The 19,225-nt window shown below is 33.7% G+C and overlaps 1 protein-coding gene across 2 annotated transcripts in view; it reads left to right on the forward strand.

Moving 5' to 3' along the window:
* DPH6 (diphthamine biosynthesis 6) overlaps nt 1-19,225 on the forward strand; it is a 217,788-nt gene that overhangs the window by 48,905 nt on the left and 149,658 nt on the right. For both annotated transcript variants that reach the window (XM_074868193.1, XM_074868194.1), the window contains 3 exons: nt 810-883; nt 3,045-3,163; nt 15,793-15,854. In XM_074868193.1, coding sequence (XP_074724294.1) covers nt 810-883; nt 3,045-3,163; nt 15,793-15,854 — 255 coding nt within the window. The remainder of the gene's footprint in view (nt 1-809; nt 884-3,044; nt 3,164-15,792; nt 15,855-19,225) is intronic.

Raw genomic sequence — 19,225 nt, forward strand, 5'->3', positions numbered from 1 at the left:
CTAACTGAGCAGATCCAGAAGGTAAGTCATGCTGTATAGTTGTGATCAACCTTGGTTTAAAGAGGAAAACAACTTTAACTAAAGTCTGTCTGGAGCAAATATTAGGAAGAGAAAGTAAATTCAGCATGTTGATTGGGACTCAAGCAACTTAAAAATGCAAGAGGTCATGAAATATTGTAAGTACATGCATTTTCAGATGTTACATTCTCAGTGTGTTTACAAGAAAAAGTACTATTGGCTTAGGTAATTGCAATGAAACAGAGAAAATATGTCTTGGAAAACCTTTTTTTATAGCAGAATTTTTACAAGGTGATGTTGAGTAAATTGCCTGCAAGTTGTCTTGTTCTGGTGTTAGCATAAAAAGAGTGATCTCACACCCTCTTGTGCTGCATATTGTGACAAATGCCTACAGTTTAATTAGTCATGGTGATTGTATGTTGTTGATATTTATTTGTAGGTGGGATAGCAAACACCTCAGTTATAGTGAAGAACTGGAAGTAGTTTTCAGGATGTCAGGAAAACTTTAGGATAAGCTCTTAAATCTGGTACTTTTCAGTTACCCTGGTTATTTTTTCCATAGAATAGTACTTGAGTCAAGTAGATTGCTGTGTTAGACTAGTAGCTGATACAGTAGGTCAGCTGTGCTGCTCTCTTCTATGGAAGATCTGCATTCGAGCCTATTCAGTTCCATGTACTGGGCACAGTGAAAAAGATTTATTCTTGGTTAATTCTGCTAGTAGAGGTACTGAAGCTCTATTGCTTAGGCCAGCATATACTGCTATCATTAATATTTCATGTCTTTTTTTCAGGACAAAGAAGGAGTGGAGGGTGTATCTGTGGGAGCCATTCTTTCCGACTACCAGAGAGTTCGAGTTGAAGATGTGTAAGAAAATATTAATCTTGATTATTATACACATCCTGGTGCTTTACTTGTTTGTTTTCTAACTCAAATTCTGGAGCAGAAACAATTGCTTTATTTCTCATGTTCTAGGATACCCAATTAATTCAATTTGTTAATATAAGTATCTTTTTTTAAAAAAATTTTCTTTTTTTTTTCCCCTGGAACCATGTGTTCATTAGTAAAAAACCAATAGAAACTATACTGGATTTTTGGATTGCTCTTCAAGTCATGGATCTGTTGAAAATGCTCAGAGTTTTGATATGAAAATAGTTGAGTAGGTTCAGATCCTTCAACAGAAGGCTTTCCACAATTCCAGTGGCTATGGTGTTGTGGTCAATGATCTCTATTTTTCAACAGAGTTTTAATATAGAGGAACATCCTGTGACTTGTTATCAGGAATTAAATGTAAGAGAATCCTTATGTGCATGTCTTTCTCACTTTCGTAAAATCTAAAATCTGTTATCATTAATCAGGAGCTTTCATTTGTCATTCATACTGTGCACACTCTTTAAGTCTAGATAGACTGTAATAATTTTTAAGTGTAGATATATTGTGATACTTTTAAGAATCTTAAATAAAAAAAGGATTATGTAATGGAAATTGTGTGTGTTCTATAGGCCAAGATTTGATTTGGGTCTGGAAAAGAAATTTCACTACATATGTCTGATGAAATGCAAAACCACCTTGTGTTAAAAATTAATTATAATTTCGTGGGTTCATTAGTTATTTGTTGATGATAAAAGCAAGTATCTGGAATCATTTATGAACTCTAAGAATGGTAAAGTTAATGCTATGCCATCTCAACTCACATCAGCAAACTACACAGCATGGGTGTTTTCTTTATGCTTTACATAGGTAAATTGCAGTCAGAAATAGCTCCTTTCTTTTTCTTTCCCCTTACACTTAAAACATTTTAATGACTGCCTGATCATGTTACTAGATATTTTAGAAAAGATTGCTTTTGTTGATTGTGGATTTCAGGTCTTTTACCACAGCCAAAAGATTGACAGGACATCACAATATTTCAAACAGATCTGATTAATTCCAAGGTCGCTCAGTGGTAAAAAAAATTTACATTGATCTGTAAATTTACCCCTTGCAATAAAGTTCTTTCACATAAACCATCCTGCTTTCTTGAATTCAGCTAATTTGTTAAAGTTAGGCACCTAAATGAACTGCTTCACATGTAGAGTTGCTAAATATTTCTGTTAATTTTACAAATTAGTGCTCTGTTAAAATATATGAAAGTAATAACAAAACCAGTCTGATTATATGGGTGCTAACTATGGATTTAGATGTCAACATTAAACATCCATTTAACTATAAAGTCTTGACACCAATACTAGTGGGTCTATCTAACATACGGGAGAAATTTTATTAGATAAACACTGATAATTGACAAATAAATGTAATTTTTGAGTGCTCTGAGGTAGTTCCGTAGTTAAATGTTTTTAAGTTTTTCACGAACTAAGCATTTCACATTTTATCACCAACTGATGGTATTTGACAATTTGCAGAAGGGTTACCTATCAATAGTCCAAATTAGTGATTCTCTAACTTGATAAACAATCAAATGCTGTGTATCAAATGCTGACTAAATATGATATGTATCAAAACAAATAATTAAATTTACATTAACAAGTTGTTACTTTGTATCATAAGCTGTATACATTTTCCAGAATGATTCATTTCCTTGGGTGTTGATCCAAATTATAGGTTTGTTGAGTGTAACAAACTCAGCATATTGTACTAGTGACATGTGCTACATTTATCACAAAGCAGTAACTCTTGCCTTAGCTGTGTTCATAAAGTGATTACTTCCTAAGGTATTAATTGCTTTGTGTCCCTAAAGGTTTAGGAATGCATTTTCTCATGGTTTTACTTATGTTCCCATGCAAATCTGTAAACATCAGTGAGTTAGATCTTACACAGATGAATTATAGTCAGAACAAGTTTATTTCTTTTTTTGTATTAAACTTAATGTATATACTGAAATCTAGGAATAATATTGTAATTGAAATTGTAGAAGAAAAATCATTTAAAGGTAGGAAATTAGAGAAATTAATTTTCTTTAATTTTACATGAATCATGCTGTGTAAAAGCATAATGCTTGGCTTTATCCAATTTTTTGTTTGTTTTTAAGATGCAGAAGGCTTAATCTTCAGCCTTTAGCTTACCTTTGGCGTCGGAACCAGGAAGTATTGCTTAAAGAAATGATATCATCTAACATTCAAGCCATTATCATAAAAGTGGCAGCTTTTGGTACGTATTCAGATTCTGAGCAATATGGTCTATTGAAGCTTCTCATGGACAATCCACAACATAACAGAGAAAAACGGGAAATTTTGTTCTATATTTTAGGATATGAAATGTTAATATGAAGAAAATTTTTTAAAATTACATGGCTGAATAACAGTCATGATGTCTCAATAATTATTTTACCTGTATGCAATTCATTCTTAAAGGAGACCTAGAAAAGATGGAAAGTAATTCTTCCTAGCAAAGTCATTAAATTCCTTTTGTAATTTTTTTGTTCTAGTTTGGTTTTGCTTTTCAGTAAAGATGCATGCATAATTCAGTGGTTCACAGTATTGTCATTTATGGATGATGCAGACTGGTGGCTAGACAATGTTATAAAGGAACCGTGAAAGTTTTAGTAGAAATACAACAAATTAACATCAAACAAGATGTAATTATATGAGGCCAAAACATTTTGTGTAACAACAGTCTTTGAGTTGGTAAAGCATATAGCAAACAGAAATAGTTCGTCATTGCCTTAAAAATAATGGTATTTACATTGTAGTTGTTAGAGTACCAGAAAATCATCATGTCTTTTCATTGTCAAATATGTAAAATGAGGTTTGGATAATGAAGCAAATCAATATGAAAGATAAACTGTTTGTTTATTGTTTGAATGTAAAGATAAGGTCAACTGAAGTTTTATAGGAAGGCTTATTGAATGACGTACTCTATATAACCCTAAGAAGCACATGAGAAACATGTTAATGGTACAACATATTCATTTTGGGCCTCTATGCAGTTTTTCATTTTACAATATCAAATGAGGTCTTAAGCATAAAGTGTGACTAAAAGAGCTTTTCTTTTTCAGTTGACTATAGATATGCAGTGCATTGTACCAAAGAATAGCTAATATAATACAAGAGTGTCAGTGACATTGGTGGTTAAAGATGTATGTTTAAAAACCTGTGTTGTATAGTCTTGCATTAGAAGTCCAATGGCTGGTTTATCTGGACAACTTTCACATCAAATTCCTAATGTCTGTCGTCTTTAAAGAATGCTTTATAACAAAGCAATTTCTCCTTAGATATTAACCAAGAATTGAATTTTAATCCCTTTAGACTGGATGAATTCCATGACTTTTTAAAAAAATTAATAATTATTTATTTTTTAAAATTTATTCCTCTTTAGCTGATATAGTTTCTAAGTAATTTTTACATTATCACTATAATGGTCTTGCTGTATTCTCTAGGATCTGCTAGGGCTGCTAGTGGGATTAGAATGATTAGAAATACCACATTCCCTCATTCACTTCTAGGTAACAAGCAGTGCAATTTAGTAGTGTTTTCCTGAACTCCAAATACATACGAGTTGAATGCTGTGTTTTCTACTATAAAAAACTTATTTTTAAAGAAATAATTTTCAGTCTATGTAAAGTACACTTTTATAATTATGTTATTTTTCCATAAAGTAGAATGCTTTCATTGCTTAAGCTGACATGAAGGAAAAGTAGAAGTCCACAAAGAATATGTAACATGCTTTTACACATGAGAAATATTTTTTTAAAGAAAAGATATGATTTTAATAATAGATAAAACTATTTCACAAGTAGACATCATTGATGATCTGTCTTATGCCTGAAGCAAGATAAACTTGTCTTTTGTATTCTACAGTCTTAAAAAACTTAAAATGCACTAGTTAGTGCACAAAGAGTGCTTTGTGGGCTATTCATTGAAGGAGTGAATACCATAAATACTTGTAGATAGCAATTAGATAGAAAATCACTCTGAGTTTTTTTTCCTTTTTATTTTTTTGGCTACAGGTAAAAGAATGATCTTATCAGAGTCAATTTCTCACCTGCCTCAGGCAGACGTAATTAGATGTAAGCAAATTTAATGGAGCTTATTGTGCTCTGGGGCCATTCTGTAATGCTTTAATAATTGCATGCCTTATTAAAGTGGATTTAAGGTATGAAGGCTGTTTAACATATCAAGTGGTAAAGAAGATAAGATGCAGTTTAACTTTTTGCCTCTTGGATTAATAATCAAAGGTAGACTGCAATGAAAATATTTAAAATAATAGATTTAAGAGTCTGAAGGGTAATGCATTAGATGGTACATTGTACAGATGTTAATGCAAGAAGCAAATCTGTAACCTGAGCTTGACATTCATCAGTGCTGGCATACTTGTACACCTGCCTTGTCCTGTTTTCCATTAACTCAGTGCCAGTATTGGCAAGGTAAAAGCCTGTCGCTTTATGTAGAAAACACATAATTATGCAAGTAAATGAGCATTAGTTTAGTACATTTCCCTAAATCCACCATTACAAATTAATACCATAAACTTTGCCAGTGGCAAGAGTTTTCTATCTCAGAGTAGTGTGCTTTTCCAGATGGGATACCAATTGCTCTCACTTACATGCAAAAGAAGTATTGTTAGCAAGCCTTCTTCACATGCCTTCTGTTGATCTATAAGTAGATCAGCTTTCTTTCCTTTAGAGTGTATTTCAGAGCCTTAATGATGAGAGAAAAACATTCCATGATCTAGCAGCCAACCTGAGCTATGACAAAAAAAGCTGCTTATGCATATTTATCTTCAGTACCATTTTCTTGCTGCTAAAGATGCCTGTGTGATGCATTATACTTTTATGTTTGAAATATACACCTCTTCAGTGGAAATCCCAGAAAGTCAGAATGAGGTTACTCAGTAACAGCTAAAATAGAAACAGTTATTGATTGTTTTTAACATGTGTGTGCCTGAAATTCCAGTAATATCCATTGCTCATGTGAGACAGTGTAATATAACAGAGACAGTGTAATATAACACAATAATAAGATGTGGTTTTGATATCCTGTCTCTCTGGACACATTTTACAGATTAAAATACTAATTAACGTGCAGAGTATGCATATAACAGATTCAACTTTTAACCTTGGTAACTTTACATACTGTTCTTACCTGTGCCACATTCTAAAGAAAACTGCTTCCACTGCAGCACAAGGTGTAATACTCAGGTGTAAGTGAGAGAAGGAGGAAGGTTATATTTGGGAGGAACCTTTAGGTTCCTCACAGTATGGTCCTCAGTAAAAATTGAGCATCGAGTTTTATCTACTTTATTTACCTATATAGTTAACTATACCTAAATCTTGTTAAGAATTAACACTAAAACATAAATGCCACTGTATATTTTAAAATATGACAAGCTTCAGTTCTCATACATATGAGTATATATTGGAAATTGTTTATATGCCATGCAGTTAAAGCAGTTTGTTCTCAGTGATTCTAGTTTTTCTTGAAGTTTAAAGAGTAACATTCACCTTCAGTTAGTTTTGTAAGTGCACATTGTTAGCTTGAGAAAGTGGAGGAAAAAAATTGCTTCTTTGGTGTTTCAGTCAAAATCAGAATATAAGCTCAAATTTCTGTCTTTTACGGAATTAATATGCATCATTTACTTTGTACATTGCAGCTTCTTCCCACTTTGGTTATAGTAAATTAATGATTTATTATTGAACTAAATACCTGAAAAAAACATTGTAATTATGAGATCAGATAGTAGAAATACTAAGTTGAAAAAAGAAAAACTCTTTCATGGTTAAATTATGTTTCTAGCTTCTAGCTGTTCTTTGGACCACAGTAGAGAAATGATACCATCATGCTGCCCAACTGTTAGACAATAATAAAAGCTGCAACTTTGTATTAGGGCTGATTAGTTTGTGGTCCTCAGCCTACATTTGAGCTGTGGCTCATATGCCATGGCTACATCCTTTATCTTGTAGGTCTGGCTGCTATGAGTGCTTCTAGATGATCTGCATGCTCAGCCATGTTGAAATCACACAGGCTGTGGAAGCCTAGCTTTTGAGATGGTGCGGGCCCTAGTTGCTTACCCAGGCTATTTTGCTACAACAACAGAGTAATGGTTCCTTGGGGAGCCATTGCCATCTCCTGTCTGTCAACAAATCCTGAAGTTCCTTCTCTAAAATGAGCTGTCTGAAGTACATACATTTAACTTGAGTCTCCTTTGCTGCAAGATTTTGGCGCTTGCCTCACAAGGTCAAGATTGATATACTCCTGCTGTACATAGAATCCTCTGAAAAGCTGATGGTTTAGGGATGCGTATGCTTTTCTATATGAGCTTTTAATTTAGAGAGAGAAAATATTACTTCTCAGTATAATGAAATCAATACATAGGACTTTTCTTTATTATTTAAACATAACCACCTAGGTGTCTGCATTATTGTTTATTATTTGCATGCCACTAGTGTACAGAAGTGAAATTCTGACTGACTGAAATTGATAGCTAGACTTCCATTAATTTTCATGGAGGTAAGATTTATGTATAAAGTAATACATTAAAAAAGAACTAGCACCACACAGTTCCCGGTTAAGCTCCTGAGGGTGTAATTTAGTGTTACAGATAAACTGATCTAATAGCGTGTTACTGCCAAAAGGTTGATCTTTCCTTCCCCCTTCTAGCTGACTCTTCCAAACCACAAGCCTCTACTTGCTTCTGCCCCTGTAAAAGCTCCAGTGATTGTGTGGCTGCAGCTGGGTGATTTGTGTGTGCAGGGAACTTGCTGTATAGATGTCACGGCTGCATGGAGGACAAAACTCACTTTCAGTAGAAAGCTTACCACTAAATTGGGTTAGATATATCCTGAAGATCATATCCTGTAGGTTGTTGTGTGAGTTTTGTCTGAGCACATCATCTGTGCAATGGAAAGGAACAGAGTTCTTTGAAAATGTGTCTCTAGTTTTCAGTAAAGAGCAATTTTAAAGTCATTATTGGGGAAATTGAAGGAACTTGTTATATCGTCACAGGGGAACATACCTGCTTCCTCCAAATATTTTTGAAAAATTCTCAGACAATTCACAAACGTGAAAGTGAGGAACATTTTGTTAAGATATCAGAACAGGATCCCAATTGTTTTCTTCCATATTGTATTTTAAGGATTTGTTTGCTTATTACTAAATAAACTAAACATTGGCATTATTCATAGTTAGTTCAGCTTATTTAGAGGTGATTGTTCCATTGCTTTTTCCTTGGGCAGTTACCAGACACTGGACCTGTGATGGAATCTGTGACAGTCTTCATAACTTTGCTCTTGATAACATTGGGTTTATTAATATGAAAAAGACTTCTTCTGTTTATCATAATTTGAAGTGGAACATAAAATGACCGATAATATTTTTCCAAGTACTGTCAGATTTTAATGATTGCCTATTCTGTTAGGGATAATGTATTCTAAAAAGGAGCCTTAAACTTTTATTAGAAAAATTATCCTTGAACAATGTTAAAGTATTATCTTGTATACACATATGATAGCTTTTAATTAATTTTTATTGTAATTTTTTTCAGATTATAAATTTGGTAAATTTATGTCTATCATATACTTTAGGAAAGGTATTCTTGGGAGATTTTTCCACCTTCTAATCCTTGCTTCCTAGCTAGCACATGTTATTACTGGATTTTCAAACAAAGCTTCCAAAGCTTGCTTGGTCCTTTAGAGTTTAAGTGTATTTGACACTTTTGCCTTAGGCTTGTTCCCTAATACATTTGTCTACTACCTCATTTATCTACATCATTCATGTTATTTACGATAAAAGAAAAGGTACCACATCTGTTTGTTCACCAGACATTGAATGAAAAGACTTGGAAACAATTATGAAACCACAGGAGCTGTTTTAGCTCCGGCCCTTTTTTTTTTTTTTTTGAGGGAAAAGACTCACATGGAAAAAGATCAACATGGAAAATTGGGAATTGTATGCAAGACCAGAAATCAATCAAAATTAGCTTGGGATTTAAGAAGAGTGTGATGCAAAAGAGATGAGTAAGAGAAAAGAGAACTAGGAATGGACTTTAAGTAAAGAAAACTTTTTGATTCAGAGCATTGCTGAAAGTTTAGAAGAATAAGATAAGAAAATCATCTTTGCATCTGGAATGTTATTTGCCTTGATGCTTGTATATGAATGACAGATCCTTTGATACCAGTGTAAGATGAGGTGTTGGAAAGAGTGCGTGGGTATAAAGAAATGTTTGAAAATAAAGCGGGTTACAGAAAAAGAAGAAATTAGATTTTGTAACAGTTTGCATAAGTGGGCCTAGAAACAGGTTAGTGAGAAATATGATTCCCTCTTTGCTGTGTCTTGAGCCCACAGGTTGGAGTTTGGGAAGAATGTCGATACTTGGACAGGAGTTGGAAGAGTGGGAAAAGTGAATGGACCCAAAACCAGAAAAGTAATTGAAAGTTGACATTACTGAGTGCAGTGCTTCTTAAGCAGATGTCAGGGACAGACAAAATTAGAGAGAGATAACTTAAGAGTGGAAAGATTGCTTCGAAGTTTGGGGACATCAGATCGTGAAAAGAAAATGTGAAATGAAAGCAGCAGGTCAAGAATGGACTATTATGCCAGAGCTTAGTAAGGGATGTCAAAACCAGAAGTAATCTTAACAGAATGATAATCAAGAGGGAGAAGCTGTGTCTTGTTAATACTAAAATAGTACTTGCTGCTTCTTAATGCTTGGTAAGGTTTAAGTTCTGGATGCACATTCATGTTGCAGACTTCTGTGCTGAAACAAAGCGTAATCTCAAACCTTAAAAGCATGCATATCTGTGTAGTTAGAACCATAGATGCTTGCTTTCCATGTCTCTCCGAGGTGAAGTTTTATAAGACTACTTGTCCTAATCTAATTCATTATTTCTGCTCTGGCCTTTACCCTTTTGCAGGTGATCTACTGATCTCCCCTGTCAGAAGTCTCTGTTGATCCGTTTGGGGACTGTGACTTTTTAAAGGTTTATAACTTGTCTGCATGGAGATGGATTTAATCAAATTGACACAAATTTTACCACTTACACCATGCCTCTTTCTCCACCACTGAATCAAATTTCAATCCTTTTCTTCAAAGTTAGTAGTACTAGAACTGTTCAAAGCATGGAAATACCAGAATTCTTTAACAGGAACAAAACAGCACATCCTTGTTTTATCCAAACTATGGTGCTGGAGTGGTTGAACTCTGAATTAAATAGATAATTAAAAAATGATGCTCTAAAGTAATTCTAATCAAAACATTTTAGTATGCCAAACTTAAAAACACTGAAAATAGATTTATATTGGGAAAGTCTGTGGCTGTATGAACTGAACCTGTAATAACTTTTGTTTTAAGTCTCTAAAGTCCATTGAGTCCAACTTCCTGAGAAGTTGACTGGGGCAGTATTTTCAGTGAGCTGAACCATTTGCTGTATAGTCTTGAATTTGATTAAAAGCAATTTAATGCTGTAATTAAACAATTTTTCCACAATCTCCTTTTAAACTATGAACATTTTAGAGTTTCAAAAGTATCTGCATGAAAATATTGCCTTGTTATTTGATGAAACAATACAAAATTTCTTCAGATACTTGTTGAGGTTTCTGTTCTTGAAATGGCAGAGCTAAGCTGCTTTGAATCCTAGGTATAGCTAGAACACAAATAGCTTTGATGTTAAAAAAAAATCACAAGAGACTATAGATGAAATTAACGTTGCTGGTTTTTAGACCCTATTACCTCTTAGAATTTGATGACAGCGGACTAACATAGTTTAGAAAATATTTGATGAACTTCCGAGAAAGATCATAAACTGTGATCCTAAATAAACTGTACTGGAAACATATGCTAGAACTGCTTTGGGATTAATGTCTTATAACTTTACCCCTTAGGTTGAAAAGAGTTACTACATCTTCAGATTCCATCCCTGTACTATTCCCCCACTGGATAAATTACCCCATATGAAAAAGAAAAGAAAAAAAAAAAAGAAAAAAGAAAAAAAGAAAAAAAGAATTAGGCACATAATCAAGTTGTATGAATTTTGCTCTTTTATACAATAAATTAGATGTATATTCAACTCAAATATTTTAGAGGTGCAGTAATATCGAGTATTTATTGCACTCTTCTTCATTTTTCTATGAAAATTAAGCAGCTTTTACAATTGTTTTGATGTTTTGGAAAAGAAAATTCTAGGAATCCGTCCAGTTCACCATTGTTATACAGCCTTTCACGTGTGAAAGTTATGAGGAAATTAAGAATCAACTATGAACCTGTCAAGTTATGCTACCAGACAAAAAGTTCACTTCCCAACTCTTCATTGAAATGAAAGCTAAATATGACACCAGGAATAATTTACCTCAAGGCAATTTAAGGTATAGATTTACAGTGCATTAATATCTCTCTGGCATGTGCATTCATACATCATGAAGGATATCTGACATTCCTGCACTTCTGCAGAGTAAACCTGCTTTACCAACTGATACTTTTGTGTATGTGCTTTTTTCGTGCTATTAGAAAGACACTCTTTTTTCTTTATCGTTTAAAGAATAGTGCTTGATCCTACTTCATGACTATCAGTGATTTTGTACTGTTTACTTAGAAGAAAAAAGACACATTTAAAGTAGAGGAATTTACCTTCAAAAATAGGCCTATTTTCTCTGTTGCAATTCTCAGGCGGATGGTTGCATCTATCCTTTACACTGTCTTGCTTTCTCTGCATATTTCTGTACCTTAACAGTCCCATCACCTCCTTGTTAACCCTGTTTTCTTCCAGAAAAAGAAATTGAGAAGAGAGAGAAAGAGGCTATTTTTGGTTCCAGAAAACTTAAGTCTTTCCTTGCTTCTTTTCTTATTTAAAGTTCTAAATAATTCTGCTTTTGGTGAGCAACTGATTAGGATCTTCCCAGAAACCTTATCGTGCATTATATGGCTCTCTATCATCAGAAGTTAAGTCTTGGTCCCTGACATTCATAATGATGACAGTTACTGATCTTCTCAACAATACTTCTCAAGAAGTCAGGAAAAATAAGTTTCTGTAACTTTAAAACAAGCTCCATTTTTTCCTCTAAAAGTCTATGCTAATTCTATATCTACGAAATTTCAAGAAGATCAGTAATAGAGTGATTTTGAATACTTGTTTTTAACTTTATTTTATACAAGAACTCAGAGAGGAATAAAATGTACTTTTTGAATGGTAAGGTTGGTTAGTCAGGAAAGGACAGAGGATTTTCTCTATATTTTCAACACATAATGGTTAACACATTGATGTGTATGGTAGTGATTCTTTCACAATGTGTTCATGTATTACGGGTTAGAATTTGGTTCAGTGTAGCTTTCAGAAGAACTTGATGTACCACCATTTCTTAAAACAAATAATTATGATTTATTTTTATTTATTCAGCATTTTACTAAGGGGTGAAAATAAAATTTTTTATATTAAAATACTTTCTTAAAACTCAAGATTATTTTAAAATTCTGAACATGTACAAAACATTCTTGTTAGTAAGATGAGGCTTTAGAATGTGCATTTTATCAGCTGAATGTAATACCATGAATATGGAACTTGATTTTCTAATGGTCTTGATAAATGCAAGTAATATCATGTAGTTACCCGTCAGGTAAGTGAGGGCTTTATGCTACAGTAATACATGTGTACAGTGTGAACCATTTAAAATATGGTTCTTTTGCATAACTAGTGAAATGCCTCTCAGTAATGTTCTCTGGTACATTTTTTCACTATAGAACAAATCCCTCCATTTCTGCCCATTCTTTTGACATTGCTGCAGTTCTCTACAGCACTTGTCTTGTGGCTGTGCATAAGAGGGCTCTGCAACCATGGTTGATATCTGCTTCTGTCAGTGGATTTATCAGGAATTACAGATGGAGTAGAAATTACTTTGAAGTGGTTATACCATTTGTGCTATCACATACTGATTTTACAGTAAAACTAGGCCACAAAACTGGAGGTGAGAGTAAAATTTGTTTTACTAAGCACTGTTAAAACCAGCATTATCAAATCTTTCGAGATGTTTCTGTCATCATGTACTGGTCTCAAAGAAATAAAGCCCCACTTGCTCTCTTGACAGCACATAATAAATTGGCTGATGTAGTTCAGTTGGGGAGTTAAAAATGCATTGAAAATAATGGTGCATAACATTCTAGGGTTAACATTTATTCATAGATGATGCAATTAAATAAAACAGGCATTAACTTCAAGGTCAGTCAGTAAAGTAATAAAAGTGAATATTTTAATTGAATTGTAATTGCTTCCCATTGATACATGGAAGTTAAGTAAAATAGATGTCAGTGCTGCAAATTATAGTTCCCTTCATAATTAATTTCTTAATTCTCCATACAGTCATCCAGGCCCTGTTCCTTGTTGTTGGTTTATCCACCCATCCAGCTTTCTTCACATCTAGTTCCATGGAGAAAAAGTCTGGAGGATGTGGTTAAATGGAATGTACTAAGAATTTACAATGCATTGTTTTTCTTTTTAGTCTAAGTCATGTTAAGAATCTGAATCAATATACTCCTTTGTTTAAAGAAAAACATAGCAAATAGGAGTTTGGATTTATATTAACTGTTTTGTAAGTATAGTTATAGATACTTTGTTATACTAATAGTAGCAGTAGAAATACAGCTAAATCTGTACATGCATACCATTAGAGACTTTAGGTGTGGATCAGTGGTTCTGCAAATTACAGGTTACATTGGTTCTTGATGCCTTTAGCAGGTGGTCTCTATTCACTCACAATCAAACCTATTGGAAACTAAAGGAAATGTTATTTTTCAAAAGAAAGACAAGCTATCCAAAAATAGAATTCTACTGAGAAACAGAAAGGGTACATTGCAGTTTCACAGATTTTTATGTAGGCGTGGGATATTACTAAAGAGTTTACCCATAGTGTATGCATAGGCAATTTATTTGTGTTTTGTATACTATTTGTATAATAGTTTCTTTTAAATTACCGGTTTGTGTTCATTAGGGGGAGAACAGTAGGTATATCCTTAATATCAAAGAGAAGTTGTAAAAAATATAACATTATTGTATCTGGTTCTGACAACTTTTTCCCTTCTCATATGTTTGTAATGTATCCCCTGGTTTAAATTTCAAGGAAACCAATTTGTTTTTATCAAGGAGAGGGGTTGCCTTTCTTAGAAAAGTAATTATGTTAATAAAGAATGTTAATGTAAATGTGTGAAATAAGGACTATAATATCGTACTCGTTATTATTAATTTATTTTTAGCCTAATACCTATCCCGTTGAAATCAAGGACGTAATGCTAAGCTGGTGTAAGTTGGAAAACGCAACCAGAATCACTGAAACTTGAAATGAGGTTAAGATACTTCAAAATGATTTCCACAAGCATAAATTAGCATTATCTTGCATCTAACAACACATCTTTTTAGTCTGTTAATAAAGAGAAATAAAACAATACCAAAAAAGAATAGAGGGAGGAAAAAACCTCAGTCCTCTTTCACTTTAATTATTAAGCAGTTTTTAAAGTGTTCCCCTAGATAGTAAGGGAATTTTTAATGTGCTTTAATGAAATATTTAAAAACTTTCTTAATATTTAGGGATCTCATTCACTCTAACTTGTTTTAGTTTCACAGGAATTTAAATATACCAAGACCATCATTGTAAAAATTAAAAGGCAAATCAGCTATTTGAAGTCAGCAATGACTTTATATAATAGTATACCATACATTTATATAACAGCTTTCATCATCAATGATCTAAAGTGCTTTGCAAGGTACATACTTCAGAAATTGCTTCTAAATGGAGGCATTCTGGTGGCAGCTCTTTAATGATACCCATTATTGTATAAAGCAGTAGAATAGAAAAAAATAGTCAAGTATTGGGATCAGTAAGAAAACCCAAACCAAACCACAGTAATTAAGAGTAGTAAAAAATGTGATCACTAAAAATTTTCCAGTGTTCCATCACTTTCAGAAGTCATCATTTATTTCGTTTTTTCTTATTTACTTTAGATGTTAAGAGCTTTTGACCACTTAGCCTCAAATCTAGCTAGGATATTTATTTGGTTGAAGAAAATGTCAGCTCTTGAAACAATTGTTCCTGGATGTTTTTTATCCCAGTACTGTTTTCTGACAATTATTTGATTTATTCCTGAGAAGTTACCATTTAACAGTCACAAGTTGGCAAAAGCTGAAACACAGAGGGGCAAGTTAGAGAAATTATCAAATGTTAATAGGGCTTACTTTTTTTACCAAGAAAAATAAATCAAAATGTAGACATCATACAGAATATTTTGTGATGGATCAAAAGGTACAACATTCAAGATATTCTGTAAGTCTGTGTTTTCTTTATATCTCCATCCTTTTTAATCCCTACCCCTTTTCTGTGTGTCACACACACACAGAATGTGACTTAGCAAAGAAGTTTCTATTACAGAAAACAGTCCGTGTCCCTTCCAGTAATTTACAGGAACTATAAAAAAATTTAACTTGTATTTTAATTTAACAGGTATCTACAGAGTTAACTTCTGACTCAAAGAGGTAATTTCTGTGTAGTATTTTTATTAGACCCACCTGTTTACTTCACTGGTTAGTGAAATTTCTAAGAAAGGAAAACAACAGCTTATCCAGTTGACACACAGTGAAAAGCTAATTGCCCTGTTTTTCCACAAACATGGAAACCAGTTGCCCAGAGCATATAAGAGAAAATTCCAACTAAGTGTGTTTTCTTTAGGATAGAAATTATTTTAGATACAGTGGGACTAGTTTCTAAGGGAAACATGCTATATTTGAAGAAAGAAAAGAAAAAGAAGTGTTTCTTGATGTCATAACAGTACTTTATAAAAAGTATTTTTACACTTTTTTCTTTTTGCAGGCTTAGATCCAGATAAGCATCTAGGAAAAACTCTGGATCAAATGGAGCCTAATCTTTTGGAGGTGAGTATTATTTAAAGGTTACTCGTACAGGTGAAGTTTCAATTAAAAAGTAACAGGCAGAAATTCAATAAATTTAACAATCAAAAGCTACTTAGTTACTTTCAGAAATTAGGTGCTAACTCAAAGCTTATCTTTGTACATAGAATATAAGCCTCTGATATGCACTTTCAATATGAGAAACATTCTTTTTGGAGGTAGTTCACAAATGATGCCATTGTCTTTAAAAGAAACTAAAGGCAAGAATCTTCAGTATTAAGGGAACACTAACTTGTACGTCAGTATGATAAAGCTAAATAATTGCATGCAAGTTACAGACTTTCACAGCAAGGAATGGTAGTGAAAAAACATAGGTGATACAAAATCTCCCCACAGAGATCCCCATCTGAAGGTTTCCTACCATTTTTTACATGGTCTGACTGCATACAGTAGGGCCTTTCAAAAATGGAATAAGAGCTTTATCCCTGAGAATGTACTTAATTCTGTGCGAAGGGTTATGTAGTCCTCAAAGCAGGAAAATGCTTGTAGGTAGAGATAATACATTTATTTAAAGAAAAATTATTTATCTAGGGGAAAAAAAAATAGACCAGATTTTGTACATGAGCATTCTTTGAGTTTGAATTTGAAGCATCAAACGTCAAGCTAAGTACAGTTTAAGAATAGAAGCTCTGAAAACGTGTTTTTATATAGTGTCTGTGACAAAGCCAATTTACCACAGTTCCTTGTCCTCAAGCCTGTTAAAAACCCACAATTATTTGCTATTAAGAGAGTCTTGCTGTATCTTTTATCAGTGTAAGCTAAATTTGTGCAAAACAATCCCCCAAAGTATTTTTTGTTGTTAATCTGGGTAGTTACTGTTCAGCCTGGCTTCTTAAGCAGTTTTTCTGGAACGGTTAAGGGCAAGACAAACTTGCAGAAGAGAAGAAAAAAGTAACCAGAAAACTTTAAAAATCTCTTTTACTGCTGAAAGATAGCAGAGTTAAACAGGAATTGTATCTTGAGCTTAACTTCATTCCATTCATATGGCTGGAGAGAAGAGGATAGATAATTGGTACATGGCAAAGCTGAGGAAGAAGCATGAAGGTCCATAACATTCCAATAGTCTTACTTGAAGAGATCATTGTTTGCCTATTCTTAGCTTGAAGTTTGTTGCTTCTGCTTCAGAGCTGAAGAATCTACCCAGAAACCTTCCCTCCCCGCCCCCCCCCCCCATCCCCCCCACTATATAATGTAAAAATCCCCTTCATTATCTCTTCTAGTAAGGGTTGCTTCACTTATACTTTAGATCATCTCAACTACAGGAAAGATTCAAGAATGCCAGAGGATGGCAAGGAGAGGTGTTTTATCCTGTTCCAGAAAAAGGGAGGGAGGGAGAGAGGGAGGGAAGGAAGGAACGAAGGAAGGAAGGAAGAAAGGGAGGGAGGGAGGGAGGGAGGGAAATATCTTCCTAAATACATGTAGTATGGGTAAAAAAGCAGTGTCAGAGACATACAGCAGGAGTACACAAAAATAAGTATACATTAACTATATATAAAATATTGGTTCATATATTATCATTAGCAGATGTTTTATTTCATGGAGTGATAATAAAGGTAGATTTAAAACAGTAAATAGTTGTGAAATCTAGGGATATCTGTAAGATCCATGAATAGTTAGAAGAGGGAGTGGATTTATCCTTTCTGAAAAATATAGATTGGATTTCTACAAGAAAATGAAGAAAGAAGGAATAGGTCCACCACTTCCAGTTTTTGGATTAGGTAATATAATCTGATTGAAGACTGAGCTAACTTCGAATTGTATTAACATGACTGTTTGGCTTAGCTAATAAACCACTGAAAACCAGAGTCCGCAAGTGATAGTTCACCACTTGTGAATGTGGTTAGACTCCTTCCAGGAGCCTGACTGCTAAGTTGGCATTGCACTGTGTGAACACACTGGACTGGAGCCTTTGTTGCACTCCACGTGTGTGTCATATGCCTTCTCTGGCGCTGGCATGCTGTATCGTGCAAGAGAGTAATGTCACTATGGAAAAGCAGCTTTAGTGACATGTGAAGTCACGTTCTGTGTGTACTGTAGAAATGTCTACTGACTGATGAATTCTGAGAAAGGTTGTTCGGAAGATCATTGGAGTCACAAGTAAATAATACATATTTTAAGAGTACAATAAACATTTAAGTGCTTCTCCCCCAGTTTGGTGCTGCAGATCACTTAAGCAATGTTTCTGCTTGTCAGAGCTGTTTCTTTAGAATCTTTGTAAGTGACAGCTAAGGAAGGATAAAATTTTGTAATCATGAAACAATGAACAATTTACTGTGGAACAGAAGCATCAACTTTACTATATTATCAGTTCCATACTGGTCAGTCACATTTGGATGGATTAATATTTATGTGAGGCTAGTCAAATAAACCAAAAGGAGGAAAGTGCAGTCCTTGCATTTGCAGAAAGCTGCTGTTATCAAAATTCAGGTTGCAACTTCAGTGGGGCTGGAGAAGGGTAGTTAGCTACTCACCTCAGTTGAATCAGTAGGTTTGACTTTCTTTAAAACTGTAGCAGCAAGTATTGCAATTTTAGTTATGTTAATAGGGTATAACTAAAATAAGGCTTAAGAAGTATTCTTCTCCATTTGATTTCACCATCATTCATTTTAAAAAGAAAATAATAAACTAAGAAATCCAAAAGTACCTGGTATTTTGAACAATTAAATGTATTCTTCCTGATGTTTCTGATTCTTACTTGGTTTCCCTGAAATTCTTACTGTCATGGTTTAATACTTCTCGAAACCCACGTTTACAGGTTTTATCTTTTATTGATACAACAATAAACAGAGCAATGACTGCATAGCTTAAGGTGTAGAACTAGCAGGGCATTCTGACCCTACTTGGAACTGGTTGTCAGGCCATTGTAGGGGAGACTGCACAACTGATTATTTGTTCATGTAGCTGTTTCTTGTGCATATGCATGGTATGAAAGACAAAGTCAGTTACAAATAAATTGTTTTTACTGGATACTTAGTTGACTTTAAGGCCTAATAAAACCAAATCATTAACTATAAACTGAAGAGAAATACTTAGGTTTATGGTGTGAAAAATACTCTTTTGTAAACTAATGAAGTCTTCAGCATGAGAAGTTCTGGTAGACAGAATGTGAGAGCAAGGAATTCACAGTTTTCAGTAAGGAGGAGAGATAAAATAAAATACAATATTCTGACCATACCAAAGTGAACACCATAATAAATTAATTTTTAAGATTGCATATCCCCAAAAGTACTACAGCTTTATATACTCTTTGATTTGTGTTGTATTATCTAACCAGTAATTTCAAATTTCACAACAAATTCCTTGGAAATTTGTTGTTGGTTTTTACAAATTTATTC

This window comes from Strix uralensis, chromosome 4, assembly GCF_047716275.1.
Source record: "Strix uralensis isolate ZFMK-TIS-50842 chromosome 4, bStrUra1, whole genome shotgun sequence".
NCBI lineage: Eukaryota > Metazoa > Chordata > Aves > Strigiformes > Strigidae > Strix > Strix uralensis.